The following is a 19,560-nucleotide window of genomic DNA, read 5'->3' as shown; positions in this document are numbered from 1 at the left end:
AAAAAAAAATACAATAACTACAACAATGGCAACAAATATATGGGGAAAGGCTTTCTGTTCAATTTTATGTGCAGATACACTACAGAGGCAGCTGTAGACGATCATATTTCTTTCAAAGCTTCCTGAAGCAATAGTCGATATTAATCTTCTTGATGTTCTGAACAAAGTCCAGTGTAAAAAATTATCCTTCCTGAAATTCCTCTGTCCTCAAACTCTCCAGCGGCTAAAATCCAGATGAGATAAGCTCAATAGGATCTTCATTAAAAGCCTGATACGCTAATCTGAGTAAAGATTAATTATAACTGTGTGCTCAGGAAGAAAAAAAGAAAGAAAGCTTAATGAGCAGCAGAGTGGTTTTTCAATTAATTTTCCCAGGGTTTTGCCTCACAGGCTTAAAAATGTCTGCCCTACATTACTGGTGGAGCTTTCAGTCAGCCTGAGAACAGAGGTTCTCTGCAGGTTCTCCTCCGAAAAGGAAACAGCACAAAATCTACTGTTAATCTACAGATTCTGAAGAATAAAATTATCTGAATTAAAAGAAAAAAAGAGAATTAACAGCTGGCAGTTGTATTCCTGTGCCAACCATTCAAGTTACTGTTTTAATCCATTTTTGTCCAGCCTCATGTAAATGATTGAGTGTATCTTGGCAAAATTATCATATTAATTCTTTAGTTTACACATTACAATTATCAAGTCCCAGTGATTTTGAGCTGCCATTATATAATCTAGTTCATCCTTGACTCCAAGCGAACATTTGAACCACATTCACAGGAATGTGACCATATGGACATACGTGTTTGGGATGTTTCTTTGAAGCTGGTCAAAGGACAACTCAGCTGATGACTTATGCTGAAGAATTTAATGCAGACGTGATGGATCAAGGAGACCAGAAAGTGGAACAACATGCAAACGCTGACAGAGTAACATCAGCAATTGTAAATCCCAAGTCTCAAGATGGGTCTCCCACAGCTTCCCCATTTGTCTCCCTCTAATTGGGTCAAATAAGTTGGAGTTGGTGCCTTTCTGTCTGGGACATCTGAGTTAGATATGAACGTTCCTGACTGTAGACACTACAATGTGCTAGGTGGCCTTTATCTATAACTATACTTTGGGCATCTGTGGAATGAGACTGTATTCTATATACAGAGAGGCTCTATTCTCATAATGATATTCTGCCGATGTAATGTGTGTGGATGGTCAAAAATTCCTAGAAAGGACTATAGACTGTGTAAATTCTTCCTCCCACTATCCAGAAATGAAGCCCAGAAATCCCACCTTTACACACGCTTGACCAAGAGTTGTGGAGAGAAACTATAGTTGATGTTTTCAGGAAACATCAGTCTGTAGCTGAAATGTAAAAAAAATATGAAACTGCATCTGGTCTGCTGTAGGCAGACATCTTGGATTCGATAGGTCTGCATAATGAGCACGTCAACAAAGTAATTCAATATTTGGTTCATGAAGTCCTTCCCTAGGCTTACCATCCCTTTATCATCCCATTGGTGAACCTCTTTGATACTGGTCATGTGACTGTCATATATTCTGTCCACCCACAGCTTCATGTGTCTGCTGTAGCTGCGTCTTCACCGCTCAGTCACGACTAAGTGACTTGACTTCTGTGCACAGCGACCAGTTTTCTAATGGAATCACTGAGTGGGTTTTCCTTTGGGCGGAGAGTGGCTGCTGTGTCTGTGTGTTTAAGGTGGGTTGACAGCACTTCTCCGACATTACCTTACTTCCTCTTTTCTATCGGAGGGGATTGTTGCAAAGGGGAGGGAGAGGAACTTATCTGTGGGCCTTTTCATGCCACAATGATCTCAAGTAATCTAATTCAGCCTTCCTCTTTCTCGCTTGTGTGCTTCTTTCATATTGGTGCACGCAGTTTGCATAAGCCTTGTGTGCGCATGTTTGTGAGTGTGTGTGTGTGTGTGTGTCTGTGTGTGTGTGTCAGAGCGAGGGAGAGAAAAGGGGACTGAGGGAGAAAGACAGAGGTAATGAGTTCAGAATGTGTCTGCATGTATAAGTATCTGTGTGTTAAGTAGCACAGGGTGGCTGGAATTAAGGAGCTCTTGTGTGTAATGATGATTCTAAATATTAGTATAGTATTAAAGGTTTACACTGATCTGTCAATATATTTGATCACGCTTACAGCACCCTGACACCGTCTTCAGCTCTTATATCCACAAACTTTCTTGACGTCTTCCATGTGCATGTCACTGCTTTTTCCACCGGGAGATATTTGTTTTCTTTTAAGTTTTTTTCATTTTAGTGTCTGTCGTGCATTAGACGCGTAATCAACCCCCCCCCCCGCGCTCATGGTGAACACAGCAGGGGATCTACTGCTTGATACACACACTGACTTCGCCTGGATTTCCATGGACTATATGCTTTGAAGTCAGGCGGATAAAGTCTGTAGAAACTGCGGAGCGCCTCACTCTCACATTTGCATTCATGCCCCTCCTCCAGAGAAGATATGGAGGATCCAGTGAATGTCTGAAAGGGGTTCGGCTCACTACAGGGCCCCCCCCCAGTACTTTTTATGAAAGGGAAAGTCCTGTGATACTCTCCTGAACATGGACACTAGCGCCGAGGTTCAGAATTTTTGGTCCCAACAAAACTGTCACAAGTTCAGTGGGCTACACACAAACACGCACAAACATGCGCACACACACACATGTGCGCACCATCATCTATTTAGTACACATTCATCTTTATCTCCTGTGAGGCCTCTGCCTAAATTGTCCTGTCCCTAATAGATTTAGCCAAGTTTAGCAAATCATTGTAATATCAGGCTAAGTGAGATGGATTTTTGTCAATTTGAAAAATTCACATGATTTATGGCGAGCCGTAAAAAATCCCTCTTCAATGTAAAATGAGCGAAATAATCAGAGAGAAAAAGCCGACACTTTTGGAAATGATTGATGATTGCATGCTAGACTTTGGAGAGGGTCCACTCATTTACAGATTTGTTTTGCAAAAACAATAATGGAATTTATATATGTACAGAAGCCAAATGAATTTCAATCAGAATTTATGATGAACATTTTCTTTAGAATGTGTTCCTCAATGAGCAGGCTCTTACCAATTCTTCGGTTGAATCACTTTTGTGAGCTGAGCCTTTACGAGATAATCATGCAAATCATCTTTGCAGTCTTTTGCCAGTGGAAGGTTTGGGAGCTAACTATATGTTCCTCAAGCAAAGGCTGAGGATACATCAGTGACATGAAAAAGATGTGAGGGAGAGAACTAAAATTACACGGCAGCATTGGACACATAGCTTTAATTATCCTGAGAATGGATCAGTGGGTGAGTTCGCGCCGCATCCCTCTGTATTCAGGAAGAGCCACCCACAGGCATCTATCATCTGCACAGCTACAGGCAATACTTAGAGAATAATATTGAAACAACAGTCAGGTCTGTACTGCGCAGATCAGGAGCACCAAAATAGAAATGTATGCAACCTTTGTTGCAGTATTTAGCTGCTGATGTGACAGCACATATTTTTCTTTCATCAATAACGTTGATGTTGCTTTTTCTCTCTCGATGGAAATCAGAAGCAGTGATTCACAGGTCACTGAGCAAAGCTGCGGAGAAGTGTGAATGGCTCTCTCTGTGAAGCTATAGGGGAAGTTTTTGTATATCTACACAACTGAGTAACTCTGCCTCACCGAGGGAGACACAGCTCCAGGCTCACCCTCAGGCCAGAGCCACCCTCCAGACGCCATCTGAGGCATGCTGGGAGCTACAGACGCTCTCCTCCTGCCCTGCTCCTAAATACACTCTGCGGGCACAGACATTACAGCTCTGCCTGCTCTATCAAAGCACCAGTAATGGAGGAAGGATTCAGGTTCAATACTTAAGTACATGTACCACTACTACAATGGGCTCTGTTAAAAATTGCAACCAATAGAATTATATGTAATTTAATTTCATACAAAATGTACTTTAGTATTTTCAACAAAGTTCACGTGAAGCATAAATGATCGATTCTACTGAATAACTGTTTATAAAGGTATTGTGTGATTTCATTATTACTGATGTAATGAATATGCAGTAATTTGTTCCAGCTAATTAGGAACTATTCATATTTGGTTTGAGTGTTTTATTTATTTTGCAGCAGCTGACTGTGTGACCTTGCTTGTGGCCATGGTAACATTTTATCAATATAAATGTTTTCTCATCAAAAGCTCTTCAATGTCAGGTAAGTTACTTTTACTATGATGTAAAATCAAATATCCTGCTTTCTATCCATGTTATGTGCTGAAATACTTCAATGTCATCCACACAGAACAAGTGACCTGATAATGTATATGTTCATCGCTCTGCTTCAGGCCCCCATCATTCATGCTTACAAGTGCAGCAGCTCTCAGCCTTTTCAGATGCAAAGCATTTAATCTGTGTGCTGAAAGCAAACATTTACCAACAGGGATTCACGCTTTAGAATTAATAGGACATGGCCTTCTATATCATAAATACGCACATTTCACATTCAGTGTGATGAGTGCGTTTGCCGGCAATTTGGGTGTTGCACCGAGCTTGAAGTGGCATCACTCACCATGGCCAGGGGCACGATGCCTGCCAGGTCCTCCTGCGCCAGTCGGATCTCCGTCTCCACCTCTTGAGTGGTGGCGCGACTAGCCGGGTACTCCACCTGCCACGCCATCCATCGGCTGCCCAGCGGCTCCGGGAAGCTTTCCATTTTCAGGTCCACCTGGAGCACCCGCTGAACTCCCATCTCAGACCTGCCAGAGTGCGGGTAAAAAAAAGTGTCAGTGAACGGATAGATGTGAGTGCGTGTGTGTGTTGTGTCTGTGTATTTGTACAAATTCACTCGTTAGGATCATTTTGAGTCAAAGAGTGGGGACATTTTAGGAAACTGAGGACATTTTGGGCAGTCTTTACTTTCTGAACACTTTAAATGAACTGCATGAGGGTTAATACTTGAGACTTCAAGGGTTAGAATTTAGATCTGGGATGAAATTAGTTTGTGATGTTAAGGTTAGTGGAAGGGAAGAGGGATGCATGCTGGCCATGAGTGACCTTGCTAAAATAGAAGTACCAGAAGTGCAATGGAGTATATGTGTGTGTGTGTGTTTGTGTGTGTGCGTGTGTTTGTGTGTGTGTGTGGGTGTTTGTGCGTGTTAATGTAGTCCATTTAACCCACTCTCCGCTGTTATGACGACAAGCGGTAAAGGCTGATCAATGCGTCTGTGGCTGAAATCTATGACATTTTACCAACTGAGATTCTTCAAAATGTCAAGTCCCTCTGTGCTTGACTCTTTGGTCAACCCTCCACTTGATGGAATAATATCATACTCTTTCTCTATATTCCTCGTATTCCTTTCTGCAGGGGATGTGCACTGTAAATAGTAACCAAAATCTCTGTTCCTCAGCACGGTTCAAAGGAATGCATCACCAGGTGTCACCCCCGCTAAGATGTTGATGGTCGGGTTTGTCACCGGCGCCCTTGTTTGCCCCGGTTGAGTGTAAATATACAGCACGCTGGAATTAAGTCAGACAAATGGAGAGCACTGATAATAAAATTTCCCATGGCGCCATAAGTCTCTGGTGCTCAGGGTTTAAATATAGCCTGGAGGCAGGAAAGGTCAGCTTTGCACAGGAGCTGGAAGAAATGGGAAATGGCATAAAATCTGTTAGCCATGTCTTGCGTGTCAAATGGCGGGACTCGGGGACCAATACATTTCGTGCATGGTCTCTGTGGCCCACACCGACACAAAAGACGGTATTGTAATTTGAGCATGGTGAAGAGGAGAGAGACCGAGAAGAGGAGAGATGAATAAATCCACATGGTCTTTTGTTAGGAGAGGAGGGGGCATAAAACACACAAAAAAAGAAAAGCTGATTGTAATATCAAGCAAATCAAACGTTGCCATAAAGAGACATAATACAAACGTGATACAACACAGCAACGCAAATGTATAACACCCTTAATTATTAATATGGGACTAAAAACAGTAAAACTATAAATAATAGAATGTGTCTTATCCACTGCTCTCATATTCACATAGGTCTGACATCAATCTGTTATTATTCAATTTAATTCTGTGCGATTGAAGGATTTGTTGCTTTGCAGAGCACAACAACCCAATTTTCACATCCAACAGAGGTGAGCATAAATAATTAATTTGACAAGCAAACAACTTGTTCGGAGCCGTCAGAGGCGTAATGCGACATCGTGGACTTGCATAACTATCCCCACAATGCTGTGGGAAAAAGACAGATGCTAATCTCCACTTGCAGACCAGTGAAGCCACGAGCTTCGCCGGGCAAGCGGTGCTAGCAGATGATGCACCGAGTCTCCAGAAATAAACCTCTGAGTGCTCCGCAGTCATTGAGCATCACACAGGACTCATGTCAGGCTTCAGCCTAAATGGCCTAGTTTCTGCAGCACAGGCACAATTTCTGCTGCAGACAAACGGCATCAGACACGCGGGCAAAAGAATGGAAGTAACTGTGCAGCACAAAGGTTTGATTGTGCTGCACACACACCACCCACGTACACGAGCAACACTCAACACCTGCACGTTAACTTGTCTGTAATTAGCTTTTATCTCTCTCCCTTCATAGATGTAAATTATTTCCCCACTCACTCACAATCCCGTTGTCAGATGTAAATAGCAGCTGTGAATGCTATGAATTTTATGAGGTTTTCAAATTTTCTCTGCACAAGGAGGGTGGCAACAAAATATTGAGGTTATCAGCATGTACAGTGAGGCGATATAAATAACCCTCTTTGCTTCACTTTAGCATTCAGACATGCACTAAGTTTGCATTTTTACCCATCTTTAAAAAGAGGAGCTGAAAAGATGACAGCTATAAAAACGAGGACGAGTGAAGGAAAAGGGGAATAGGATCTCAGAATGGTGCAATGATTAGATCAAGGACAAGAACGATGACATCTAGAGGAATGCACACCATCACCTCACCCGGGCCATTCTTCTTCTTCAATAAGATGACACCTTTCCAGAGGAGTGAATGTAAAATATGAATGATAGCTCTTTGTCTAACTGTAGTTTAGCTAAAGGATGACTTTAAGAAAAACTGAGGATACTGCTGACTGTATGTCGAGCAGGTCAATAAGTTGTAAAGCAAATGGAGCGCACGATAAAGATATTTAAACCTCTCAGAGACGCTCTGATCTTCTGCTCTACATTGACAGGTGAGAAGATGGAACCCGACAGAAACGTACGTGTCCGGATGAATGTGATGCAGGCCTCGAGTCAGACACCATGTACACCACCAGCACGCCGTCCTGAGCCGACCTCCCGTCTCCACGTCCGCTAATCACACAGCTCGCTGGGGGAAACAGTTCATTTCTCCGTTGGTTCCAGCTCGGGCCTAATTCAATTAGCAACAAAGGGCCTGTGGATGTGTGCCACCCAACTGGCCGTCGCCTGATAATTATCTGTAAACTCGCTGCGGTTTGACTAAATCTGAGGCCAGACAGACGACCAGGGGGCGGCCAAAGGCAACGGAGAGAGGGGCTCGGTGGATAACAGGCCCTGAAGTTTGGAGCAGCTGGCCCTCTGGCTCAAGAGACCGGACTGGAGAGCAAATCACACTTGACAAGATGCTGCCCGAGACAGCAGCTCGACAGCCGACTCACTGAGAATGGCACAGAGGTGGCTGAGAGGACGCTGTGTAGCCCCATCCAGGATGCTCATAAATCACAGTGACAACAGCAGATCTGTAGGATACAAATTATACACAAATCTCTGTGAGAAGCTTCACACCACAATCTGATCTCTCGGTGATCTCTCCCACCAACAACATTGTCTACTTAAGTATCTAAAAATTACAAGACATATAGTATAAAGTCAAGGGTTGGGAGCCTCTAGCTTCTGGGCCACATTAAACATCAAATTGTAAACTAACGTTGTGATACTAAGTGGTTAGCACTGTCAACACAACACCTTGTCAATCGACAAGTTGTGTGAAGTTTGTTCCCTTCTTGCACGGGAGACAGTCACAGTAATGAAAAATTTATCTCCAGTATCATCATGGCTGAAACATGCAGGTAAACTGGATGAGGTACAAGGCCAAATGCTCCTGGAAAATTAAATAATGAGAACACTGCCAACTTTGAGCTTGTTTTTGCAAGCCATTTATGCCAATAGGAAAGGGGAAACTTTTAACAACTTGTTTTGGCTGAAACCAACTGCGAGGATGAGCATGAGCATGAGCAAGAGCACGAGCACAAGCACAAGCACGAGCACGAGCACGAGCACGAGCACGAGCACGAGCACGAGCACGAGCACGAGCACGAGCATCATCAACATCATCATCATTATTCTCATCACTACCATCTGGCATCAGACGCACCATCAAAAAAAGCCGATCCAGCCGTCAGAGCAGTTACTGTGATGTAACGTATGGTTCTAATATTCTAGTATGGCCTGCGGAGGATGTTATAAAAACTGAAATGGCCGAAAAAGATTCCCCACTTTTGCTATAAAGCTTGTTTGTAACCCAGCTCTCCATCGTCAAAAGAGTTTGGTCACATGTCTATCGATCATGATAACAGCATCCATTATTTTAGCCATTAAAGGAATAAGTCAATAATCTTAGAAATGCACTGATCAGAGTCATAGAAGAAGATAAAACTCCCTGTTTATATTTACCTGGCAAATACAAACAGGGAAAAACAGCTTTTAATGGTTCACAGCCAAGAGCAATCCCTGTAAAACTTTAAAGGGGACATATTATGAAAATTCCACTTTTGTAGTGCTTCTACACATTAGTTTGTGTATCTGGCATGTCTACCGTCCCAAAAATCGGACTGTTTTATCAACCTGGGCCAATATAACGCTGGATTCTCTAAAAGGTTGTTATTGAAAGAGGGGTCGGTGCCATCTTTCCATGGCAATACTGAAGACGAGGGAAATGTAAGTATTTTTTTTAAATAATTATGGTATTTGCTTCTTTAAGACATTTTGTGTGGAGGCTAGTGCCGTTACCATGTTGTGCTGTGTGTGAGGGACGGGGGGGCTAGTATGTAGTGGTGGGGGATAGGTAGAGACTTTACAGGAGTTTTCATGTTCGATTATTAATAACGTTATTGAACAATTAATGAGGACGGCTGGCGAGTCTTAACGAGAAGACGGCGTCGGAGTCCAAGGTGAACGGTGTTCGCACGGCAGGTTCATGAGTGTTGTGCTCTCCACGCGCTTTCCCCCCCTCCGCTCGCGTGTGCCTAGTAGCTGCTGTAGCGGGAAGTTAGCTAAGGGCGCCGGCCGTGAGTAGCTGCCACGGGGCGCCGGCCGTCAGCAGCTGCCACGGGGCGCCAACCTCACTACAAAAGTACAGGTTTGTTTACCCTCAGTTACATCGTCATGTCATTGATTGTGTCTCCGTGTGAACGTTGTAACAGCATCTCATTTGTTGTGACTCCATGGATACTGAATGTCTGTTTTATCATAGGCACACAGAAAACTGTGCTGCACTGATGTCGGTGTTGGGACCTCAGCTGTAAGAGACCTCGCTTGGAAGAGGGACAGGACAACCCAAGTATGGACTTCGGAGAGCCACAGGATGCTACCTATGATCCTGATGACTCGATCACAGTCTTGAGTGAGTCAGCAGATGTGACGTGAGTGACTCAATATTTAATCTAAACATTTCAATAATCAGATAGATTACCATCCTACACTTTTTTAGCTGTTGCAGCCTTTTGGTGAAATCTTTGTCTTTCTAGTAGAATGGAATCTTCCAACCCTGTTCATAAGACACCCACATATATTGTCTATGAAAACTGCCTCCTGGAGCTGTGTCCTGTGTGTCGGCGGGGGACAGATGTAATATATAAGAAGGGCGAGTGCACAGCAAAGCCGGTGAAAGCAGATGCAACCTTCCGTGATTCTCACAGGCTTTATTTAAAATCCAAACATACAACAGTATGTGAAACATAAATAACATCAATTAACTGCTGTCTCTAAATGGTCTTCACGATTTAAAGACCATTTATTTATCGTCTTCACGATAAATAGAATAAAATAATTATAAAAAGAAAGTAATAAATACAAAAAGTGCAAAATGTCCAACTTTTTCCCCCAATTTGTATTACAGATAACGTGGATAACCTGTTGGACCTCATCTTTCACGAGGTTTTTCAGGACCCGGCCCCATATGTGAATGAGGTGCTGAAGATCTCAAAACGTGAGGATCTCTCTGCCAAGTATGAGAAACCTGACAAGCAGGAAGTTATAGCCAGCTATGTGTCGAGTTTCAATCAAGGGCAGGTCTGAACCCTGCATAACTTCCCTGAGCATCAGGGAACACTCTGCGTATCTGGAGCACCACGCAGGAGGGCAGGACCACCCTGATTCTCCGGCCCAGAGTGCCTCAACACCAGCTCACAAAGCTTCTGTACGCCAAATACCTGTAACGGCTGAGCAAAGTTTACATGTTGTATTTAGAGAATAAAAGGTGATACACAAATATAAAGTGTTCCTTTGTTTACAGTATGGCTACTGATGGCACAAATTGTATTTTTGTAATCAATGTTTTCATTATACTTGGTATGTTTAAAAAGCTCTGTGGCAATCTTTCTGACAATAAAAGTTTATAGAAGCAGTTGTGTGCTTTTAATGTTTGATATGTAACATGTCAACAATTGACACGTGTAAGATGAGCAGTTAGTAAAGTAATACACAGAGAAGAGTAATTTATGTATTTTATTCCTCAGTCATAATTTTATTGCAGAAATGACTGATATCTCATGCATAAAAAAAAAAAAAACTTACTGCTCTATTCCTCTTGGACATAAAGGCCCATAATCTGCCCTATAGATGTTGAATGCATTCTGTAGTGAGAACACATTCAAACACATGTCCTACACCTCCATGATAGGGGGGAGGGTTGAGAAGGTGGAGGGATGAGAGGGGTGAAAAGGGGTGGGGTAAGATGGGGGCGGGGTGAGAGGGGGGCGGGGCCCTCAAAACAGCTTGATCTGAGGAGGTCTGCTTTAGACAGAGTAAAAAGGTGCTGTTTTAAATGATCCTTGGGGTATTTTTACCAAAAAATGTTACAGACATTTCATTAAGACCCCAAGGAACCATATCAACTGTGGTGAAATGGGCATAATATGTCCCCTTTAATAAGACAAGTGACACTTTGAACAGGCCAACTAAATATAAGGTGTTATCTAGTGAGCAGTAGAGGTAGGTGGGTGGGTTTGGTTTCAGCCTGAAGAGCTGCTAAGCTCAGATAAACATTCAATTTGAAAGAAACATATGAGCGTGATGTATATTTTCTTATCTAACTTTGGGGAAAAGACGAGTAGGAGTATCGTTGTATTGTTTTAGACATTAAAACAGTTACATAAATCTAAAATTACACAACAATGAAAAGCAAAAATATGTTGGCATTTTCGCTTGTTTTACATTATGCTTTTTTTGTTTGGCCGAAGTTATTAATAAATTATCCAAATAGTAGCACTTATAGTTATATACATTACTGCAATTTTTTCCAACTAATGGTTTCAGATAAATTTAGCTAATTTAAAACAAGCCTGAAAAAACAGGTTATAGTATAAAGAACTACTTATTTCAACCTTTTGTTAAACTTCTGTCTTCACTAATTAAACACTCTATGGCTCTTTGCAGCATGCATTACTTTGATTGGAGGATGTTAGAGAGCTATTGAATTCTGACTGCAAGAAGGTTAAAGCAAGTTGGATTTAAATGTCAAAATGGATAAACAGACAGTGAAGGACAAAGTTACTGAAGGAAAGTCTTTTGAAGCAGATTTCTCTAGAGAAGGCACTTTAATTGAAAGAGCTTCTATTGTTCCATTATCAAACTCAGTGTGTCATTATGACTCTTTGTTTATTCTCCCCCTGATGTGATAGAATCTGTCCACAGTCTTACTCAATGGGGTTTAGAGAATAAGAGAGGGAGAGTTAGAGACCGGGGGATAAATAAAATTTAGCTGAGACATTTCTCAGGACCTTTTCTTTATTTTTAAACTTGTAGATCAAGTATGACTGGGTTTCCCCTGGTGTCACTTTAGCATTAGAACGACAAAATGATGCCTGGCAGAACATTTGCAGCTCAGGCCTCGTTCTTTTTTTCTCTGTATATGTTTTATGTATAAGATACTAGAGTGAAATGTAGAGTACGTACCACAAAGGGGCCATAACAAACCTCAGCAGAGCAGCACGTAACTCTGCTAGATCACCGTAACAAGAGATGTTGAATGGAAACAGAATGGCAGATGCATAATGCAGACTGGTGGAACCAGAGGAGAGGGCGTCCAACTCTGAGGAGGTGGCGGCGGTGTGTGTGTAGAGTGTGTGTGAGAGAGAGAGAGAAAGATAGAGAGGGGGGCCTCAACTACTTCTGGAGGGAAAAAAATAATCAAATTTGTGGCTTCAGTGGTGCTTGAAAACAGCACCCTGAAACTCTGCTGTTCTCATGCTCCGTCACCTGGAACAGCAATAAACCAGTCAGCACAATGAAGCACACACAAATACACACATACACACACACACATGCATACATTTACAATTGATTCTGAAAGTCTTTCTCATCTACTTAGTTTGCCATGGGCACAATACAGTTCGTGAATGCATTTCTTGTTCAGCATTTATGTCAACAAGTTGTTAGAAATCACAAATTAACTGTAAGTTCTGATGTAGTCATGTGGCAAGCCCTTCTCTTTAAGGAACACAACACAATATTTGCACTATTTAAAAATTGTAAATATATTTTCCATTTAAATTAATCTGGTGACTACTTGCTCAAACAATTCTTTGTTCACAAAACATGGAGAAATGTCCAATAGTATAGAAAAATGTCATACAGTTTCCTTCTATTCCAGGTGGGGACAGTTCAGTTCACTCTAAAACGATGGAAAAAAGCAATCCTCACATTTGAGAAGCTGGAAACAAATGTTTGTTTTCTTTTGCATAAAACTGACTTTAATGATTAATTGATCATAATGAAAATTATGTTGTTTTTTAATCAATTGACAGATTCAGTCTTTGAGGAACTGTTTCAGTTCTACCTGACTGTGTATTCAGGAGTTCCACGTTCCAAATAAGATGCTGAGTGTCTGTTCTCAGGCAGCGTTACTAAATATACATGGCTTACTGGTCTTCTGCTGCTATTATTCTTTTACATGTTTTGACAAAACTATTGCAACTTACAGGGAGGAAGCCGGGAATCTTCAGTCTTACATTTAAAAATTGTATCCACACTGCCAATGAACATAATTCCTGTTTTTGACCTCAGTGTCCTCAGTGTTTACGGGACAAAACAGCTATCACTTTATTCAGGGTCACAGTAACCCTTTACTGTGACCCTGAATAAAGTGATAGCTGTTTTGTCCCGTAAACAGGTAATGATGGACAGCTCCATGAATAGGATGAGTTAATGTTATCAAGACCGACAGACAAACAGTCTGGCCTATCAGAATGAATGCTTTGAGAACTCCATGATGGATTCCTTTAAACTGTGGGTGAATTTCATTTCGTAGCCTGAGGGGAGCCCATTAGAGGTAAATTACCCCAGGCTGCCTCCAACAAGCCCCCCCCCCCCCCGAGGTCAGAGCCTCTTTTCAGGTCTGATTTCTGAGAAAGGACGACGATGGGCGCAGCACGAAGCATCATCTCTCTGCTGAGGGAGTCCTGACCAGAAAGCAGAGTCCTTAAAGTCACATTTTCACAGCACTCCGCAATCACAGAAAATCACTCCGAGCCTGTAATGTACTGGAGTCATGGACGCAATCAAAAGCCCAAATGTCAACGTGGACTACAGAAAAATGAACAGCATCAATCTGAAACGTAAAGGGGGGAAACATCGCATTCGGACCAGAGTTTCCATGGATACTTAATATAATATGAATAATAATAATAATAATAATAATAATAATATGTATTATTACGCTAATTTCATAAAAGATTTTGTGGGTGGAAGGAAGAGAATCCATTGAACGAATCACATACCTCCAAGTGAGGCAGAAGAAAAGTTGAGCACAAAGCAAAGTCTGGTCAGTGCATTAGTATTTTTATACTCCCATTGCAGAGTTGTGAGTGAGCGTGGGAGGAAAAGGACCCTCAGACGCCTATACCCAGCAGACCTTTTCAATTCAGCCATGTCCAGAATGCAAAGAGAGATAGTGACAGAGGGAGAAAAAAGGTGCACACTCCCCCTGAAACACTGTCAAATAAATGGAAGACAGGAAGGAGAATAATAGTGATAAATGTCAGCGAGGTGCAGACGCCTCTGTGGCTCCGGAGGTTCATGGTTATGCGGAGACATATCGTGCGCAGTGGGCACAAGAGTGAGAGCAAGATAGGAGGGAGCGATATCCCATGAGAACACAGACAGTTCAAGATAATCTAATAGAAAAGTAAAGTGGACACAGGCATAAGGGGTTTAAAAGGCATAACACTTCTGTAGGTGTATTAATTTAGATTGAATACGTGCACATATGATTCAGTTTGACAGATTGTGCTCCACGTACAAAAACATTTAAATAGTATATAACCAGACGGCCTTACAGTGAGGTGGTTTTCTAAAAAATCAGGAGCCACATTTAAAGCTTCAAACCCACTTCAAACGCTTTGGTAGTAAAAGTGTCATCAGGAAATTTCACCTTCACATTCAGTTAATGAAAAGACAAAAAACATCAAATTCAAGGCACCTATTTATTTGAACCTGACAGCAACACTACGCTCCTGCAGCCTGTGAGCGCTCTCTCCTTCTTCTCCTGGACGTATGCTATAAAGATCCCTGGATACAGAGCGTGTGCTGCTGACAGCCCCCACAGCCACCAGCGGCCCAGTATTATCCTGCCATGAGACATTCAGAACAACGCCATTTGTTTTACATTAGGTTAAACGTCAACATTGAGCTGCCTCTGAATGTAAGGATCCATGTTGGATACGCATGCACATGTTTATGTGGATCAATGTACAGGATCTCTCTCTTTCAAACATGTCGTGGACCGGTGATACAATCAAGCACGCCGGAGGACCCCCTCCCGCTACTATCATTTCCTCTGAGGCCCTAAACCGATACGTCTGATTTACGGTGCGTCAGCGGACATTTATTTACACACCTCTAAACTGGCAGAAGAAAAACAGAAATATATATGACGGGTTGTTAAAAGACGGCCTCTGTTTAACAGTTATGTCGGAGATATTGAAGTGTGATGACAAAAACATAGATTCTGTTTAGAGTCTTTTAAAATTTACAACAGCAAGAATAAATCAGTACATTCCACACTGCCTGGGAATAACAAGCATGTAGAGCGCACTTTGTACAAGGTGCAGTGAAGCTTGACAAGATCACAAATCATCGAATGTGTTTTATAAACAAAGGGTTGTTTTTAGATCTGTATCTACAAACTGTTCAACCTCAGTGTGCGATAATACAGGACTTTACTATTATATAATTTCGAGTTCTTTGTTGTTATTTGTATTGTATCTGTGATAAGTGTTTTTTCTTCTATCCATCCATCCATCCATCCATCTACTCAGACATTCCTTTTTTTTTTACTCATGGTAGTTAAAGTAAATAAATAGAAAATATGCTTACACCCTCCGTCCTCACTGATGAAACCGTTCACCAGTTTAACATTGCACGCCTACATTAACAGAGTGATGACGGACAGATCAAAATAATATGAAATATGTAAAATTTAACCTCTTAATCTAAACCTGGTACCCATAATGCAACTCAACTGCTGACAGTTCAGTCGGGGACACAGGTACTTTGACTGTGTTCATTTTGTATTGTACAGACCGTTTCCATTTACACTACCTCTCCACATACATACTTTGTTACTGGTTACTTTACAGATTAAGATTCTACATCAAAGAGCAAATACCTGAAGCTCTATCTCACCATGTAAAGAAAGTGAAATATATATATTTACTTCTCAGTTCAGTTTTAAAACCTGATGTTCTGTTGTAGATCAATGTAATCAACAGTAGAGTAGTAGTATTTACATTTAGTTTCCTTGACCAGCTACACTTGTATATTGCTTCTTACAGATTAATGAATAATTTGTATCATCAACAATAATAATCCAACAGAATAATATGTCAAGTATTAACACTCATGTCGGCCATTTGTAGCCACTTTAAGTATATATTGCAGAAAAAGTTTCCTTACTTATAATGAACTGTAATTGATTTTCACATACAATACTTCTGATCATTAAAAAAAAATGTCTATGTTTCACAAGAAGTTTTGTATATATTTATTATTGTTTACTTTAAAAAAAATAATCAGGTCCAATGCACAGTGGGACATCACTGACCCCAATGTTCAAAGTTCATGTCTGGGATTCTTGTCACACATTTATCATCTTCCTCAAGATTCTTAAAAGTTCCTAAAAAATTATTTAAAAAGTAATAATAACGCTATAATACAGACCAGTGCGTTCAGAGCGGTGTTCTACAGCAAACTCCTTTGTTCTTCAAATTGCCAGGGATTAATTGTATGAATGTAATTTCCATTTACCTTCTTCTCCATTTCAAATAACCTACAGTACTGATATTGAAACCCACTTTGAAAAAGCATCAGATCCCTTTTAATTTAATCATTTATTCTTCTCTGCTCTTTCTAACATGCACACAAAGAAAAGGGCTGAGGACTATTAATTATACGATTATAATGAAGCATCGGCGTAAACCGAGGGCTTCTGGCTTGTGTGTATCAAACCCAATAAGGGGATCGCATTTCCGATTAGCTGAACAGCGCTCTGCAGCTTTCATCAACTAATATATTCAACTCCCGCACACAGCGCTCTCTCTCTCTCTCTCTCTCTCTCTCTCTCTCTCTCTTTCTCCCTCTCTCTTCTACGCTCCCCCCTAAGCCATGAAAACTGTCACATGAACCTGAGAAAGGGGAGTGTTCGTTCTCACTGCCATCTTTGGTGTCAATTTGCTCACTGTGGAGTTTTTATCATTGATATTTGCTTTTTGTTACTCGAAACATGATTTAGCACTTTAAATAAAAATGTTTAGTAGTCAGGATGGTCAACATCGACACAGACACTGAAAGGCAGTAGCTCACACACACATATATTTTATCAGTGCAGTAATGTGGGGCAAAGAAGCAGAGCCACAATACAGTATCTGCAGACAGTGAGTCTAGTTAAAAGTCAATTTGTCTGGGGGGTATAAGGAAGGGGGAGGACGCTGGGAGTAAAAGGAATAAGCGCGTCTGGGGGGGAATATTCAATTATATCATTTGTTTCTTAACTTGCTACAGATTGCCTTGAGGGAACAAGGCCCCAGTCAGCGTGTTAGCCTGGGCTAAAACAGCAGCATATCAATTCCCAGACAACAAAATCTCATCTTGGAGTTAATTAAATGCACCACGCCAACAATAGTCTAATCAAAACTAAATGCTTTCTACTGCAGTGCCACGTCGTTAGAGTCCATCAGCTGAAGTAGGGCCGTGGTGTAATGGATCCCTGATGACGGCTCTTATCGTCACCAGTGACCTCAGACCTTTTTGCAGACATCACCTCCCAGTCAGTTGCACATTACATCAGTCCCATTCATATGGGAGAGCGATCTAAATGGCAAATTACGATATAATAAATTGCCACTTGTCCTGACAGTTACACTCAATTTTCCCCACATCAAACCACTCATCTCAAGGATGGAAAACATGGCCAGTGGCGCTGCTGGCCATCCACTCACGCACTAGGGGGCAGCAGACACTGAGCCCTGGGGCAGTGATGCAAACCTGTGTGCAGATAAACTCCCCAACCACTGTAGATGCCCTCCAAGGTTGATCTGCGGGTGTGACCAGCCGTGCCCGACTTTGCACCTGCATGTGCTGTGACACTGGTGGGGCCTGTCCTCCCCGCAAAACTCCCTCAAGACCGAAAAACAAAAAACCTGCGTCCTTTCAGCTCTGCGGCCGTTGGCATGGCAACAGAACCTGGAGAACACACAAGAGTCATTGACCAGAGGGGCCCGGACCAACAGATCAATGGTAGTTTATTGTAACTCGACTTCACCCACACACCCCCACCACCAGCAGCTTGTAGTGTGTGCAGGGTAGGGTTGAAAGAGTCGGGCAATAGACCAGCTCAATATTAACAGCATGTGTTTTGCAAACAGGTCGGTGCTAGGTAAGGACAAGAGGGCAACATTTTGAATTTGCAGTAGCAGCAGGGTTGTCAGACACCTGTGCCGGCTTCCTATAACAAATGCAACCACATGAGGTCTATTTAACCTGATGCACCTAAATCACAGAGCTTTTAAAATATGATGCAAAAGAGCTAAAGATGCAAGACGACAAACATGCACAGTCACATAAAAAACTGATGCACGTAGACACAAATATGTTCGTGCACATCCCACTTTGTTTATGATAATTACGGTGCTGGTGAGGAAGAGATGAGGAGACAGTGTGGGCATGTTCACCTTGTACCTTAATGCAGCGTCCCTCGGATCGGAGAGGTGAGACATACTGACGGAGGCATATACATTCTTTGAAGTCCAAAGAAATCCACTTTAATACAGAGAGGCAAAAGATGCATATGACACACACACACAGTGTGTATAGTTTCATACAACGACAATGAGCCACAACACGATAGCAAAAGCCACAACATAAAGCCAAAAGCCACACAATGGAAACGTAACCACAACGAAGGTGAGATGCTACTTATTCTCTTCATGGGAGCTGTCGTTTGTGAAAACCAGAACAACTCAGTTGCTTGTTTCGTGGTCAACACTGTTTGCTTCAGTTGCAGTTGTGATGTGGCTTTTGTAGTTGTGTTTTCCATTATTGAGCTTGTGTGAGACATCAGTGCCGTTTGACGAGAGGTTCTCCCACAGGCTCAATTTTCAAACTTCCGATTATGAAATAGGGATGTGAATATTCATTCACAGCAAAAACACAGAAATAAGAAGAAATTTAAGATTTGGAAAAATGCCTTTTGCTTTCTGCAAACGCCTTTAAATTCCCAGAGTACATGCGTATGTGAAAACACTGACGGTCAAAAGCCAATTAACAGTAAGATTAGTTAACATTTTGGATTTATAAAACCCCTGAGCAGCTATCACAGGCTCTTGGAACCAAACCCACGGACCATAAAGAGCGTTTTTAAAACACAGGAGTCGCGTTTTACAGTCTCAAAGTGCTAGATCATCACCTCCTCCCAGGATGCACCGGGCTCCAAGTCAGGAGTGCACTTAGGTATTAAGCAGAATTTAGTCCTCTCTTATTCACTTGATGAGCTCAGGGCTAAATTACTGCCAGAGCAATATCACGCTATCATCCCATATTTCCCCGAAACATCACATCCACCAGACAGACGTCAACAGAATAAAGTCAGACAGACTCCTCCATAAATCAAAGTGTATATTAGCTGGTGTCCGATTATGTCAATTCTAAAAAATCCTACGGTGCACATATCAGCAGGAGTGCTTCCCATTGATCAGCAGTTAGGGAGTGGGATGTGTGCGGCTGTTTTGGCAGAGGAGAAATTATTAAGCATTTTGTTACGGGAAAAACTCCCTGCACACACCCAGGGGTCCGTGTGCAGAAATGAGACATTGATCCA

At 41.9% G+C, this 19,560-nt stretch overlaps 1 protein-coding gene across 1 annotated transcript in view; it reads right to left on the bottom strand.

The window, feature by feature from the left end:
• si:dkeyp-14d3.1 (transmembrane protein 132C) overlaps window positions 1–19,560 on the bottom strand; it is a 101,545-nt gene that overhangs the window by 29,372 nt on the left and 52,613 nt on the right. The window contains exon 4 of the mRNA XM_062381144.1: window positions 4,556–4,742. Within this exon, the coding sequence (XP_062237128.1) occupies window positions 4,556–4,742 (187 nt within the window). The remainder of the gene's footprint in view (window positions 1–4,555; window positions 4,743–19,560) is intronic.

The sequence above is a fragment of the Platichthys flesus genome, chromosome 3, assembly GCF_949316205.1.
Source record: "Platichthys flesus chromosome 3, fPlaFle2.1, whole genome shotgun sequence".
Lineage (NCBI taxonomy): Eukaryota > Metazoa > Chordata > Actinopteri > Pleuronectiformes > Pleuronectidae > Platichthys > Platichthys flesus.
Note: the sequence above shows the minus strand (reverse complement) of the source record. Positions and strands in the feature narration are given on the sequence as shown.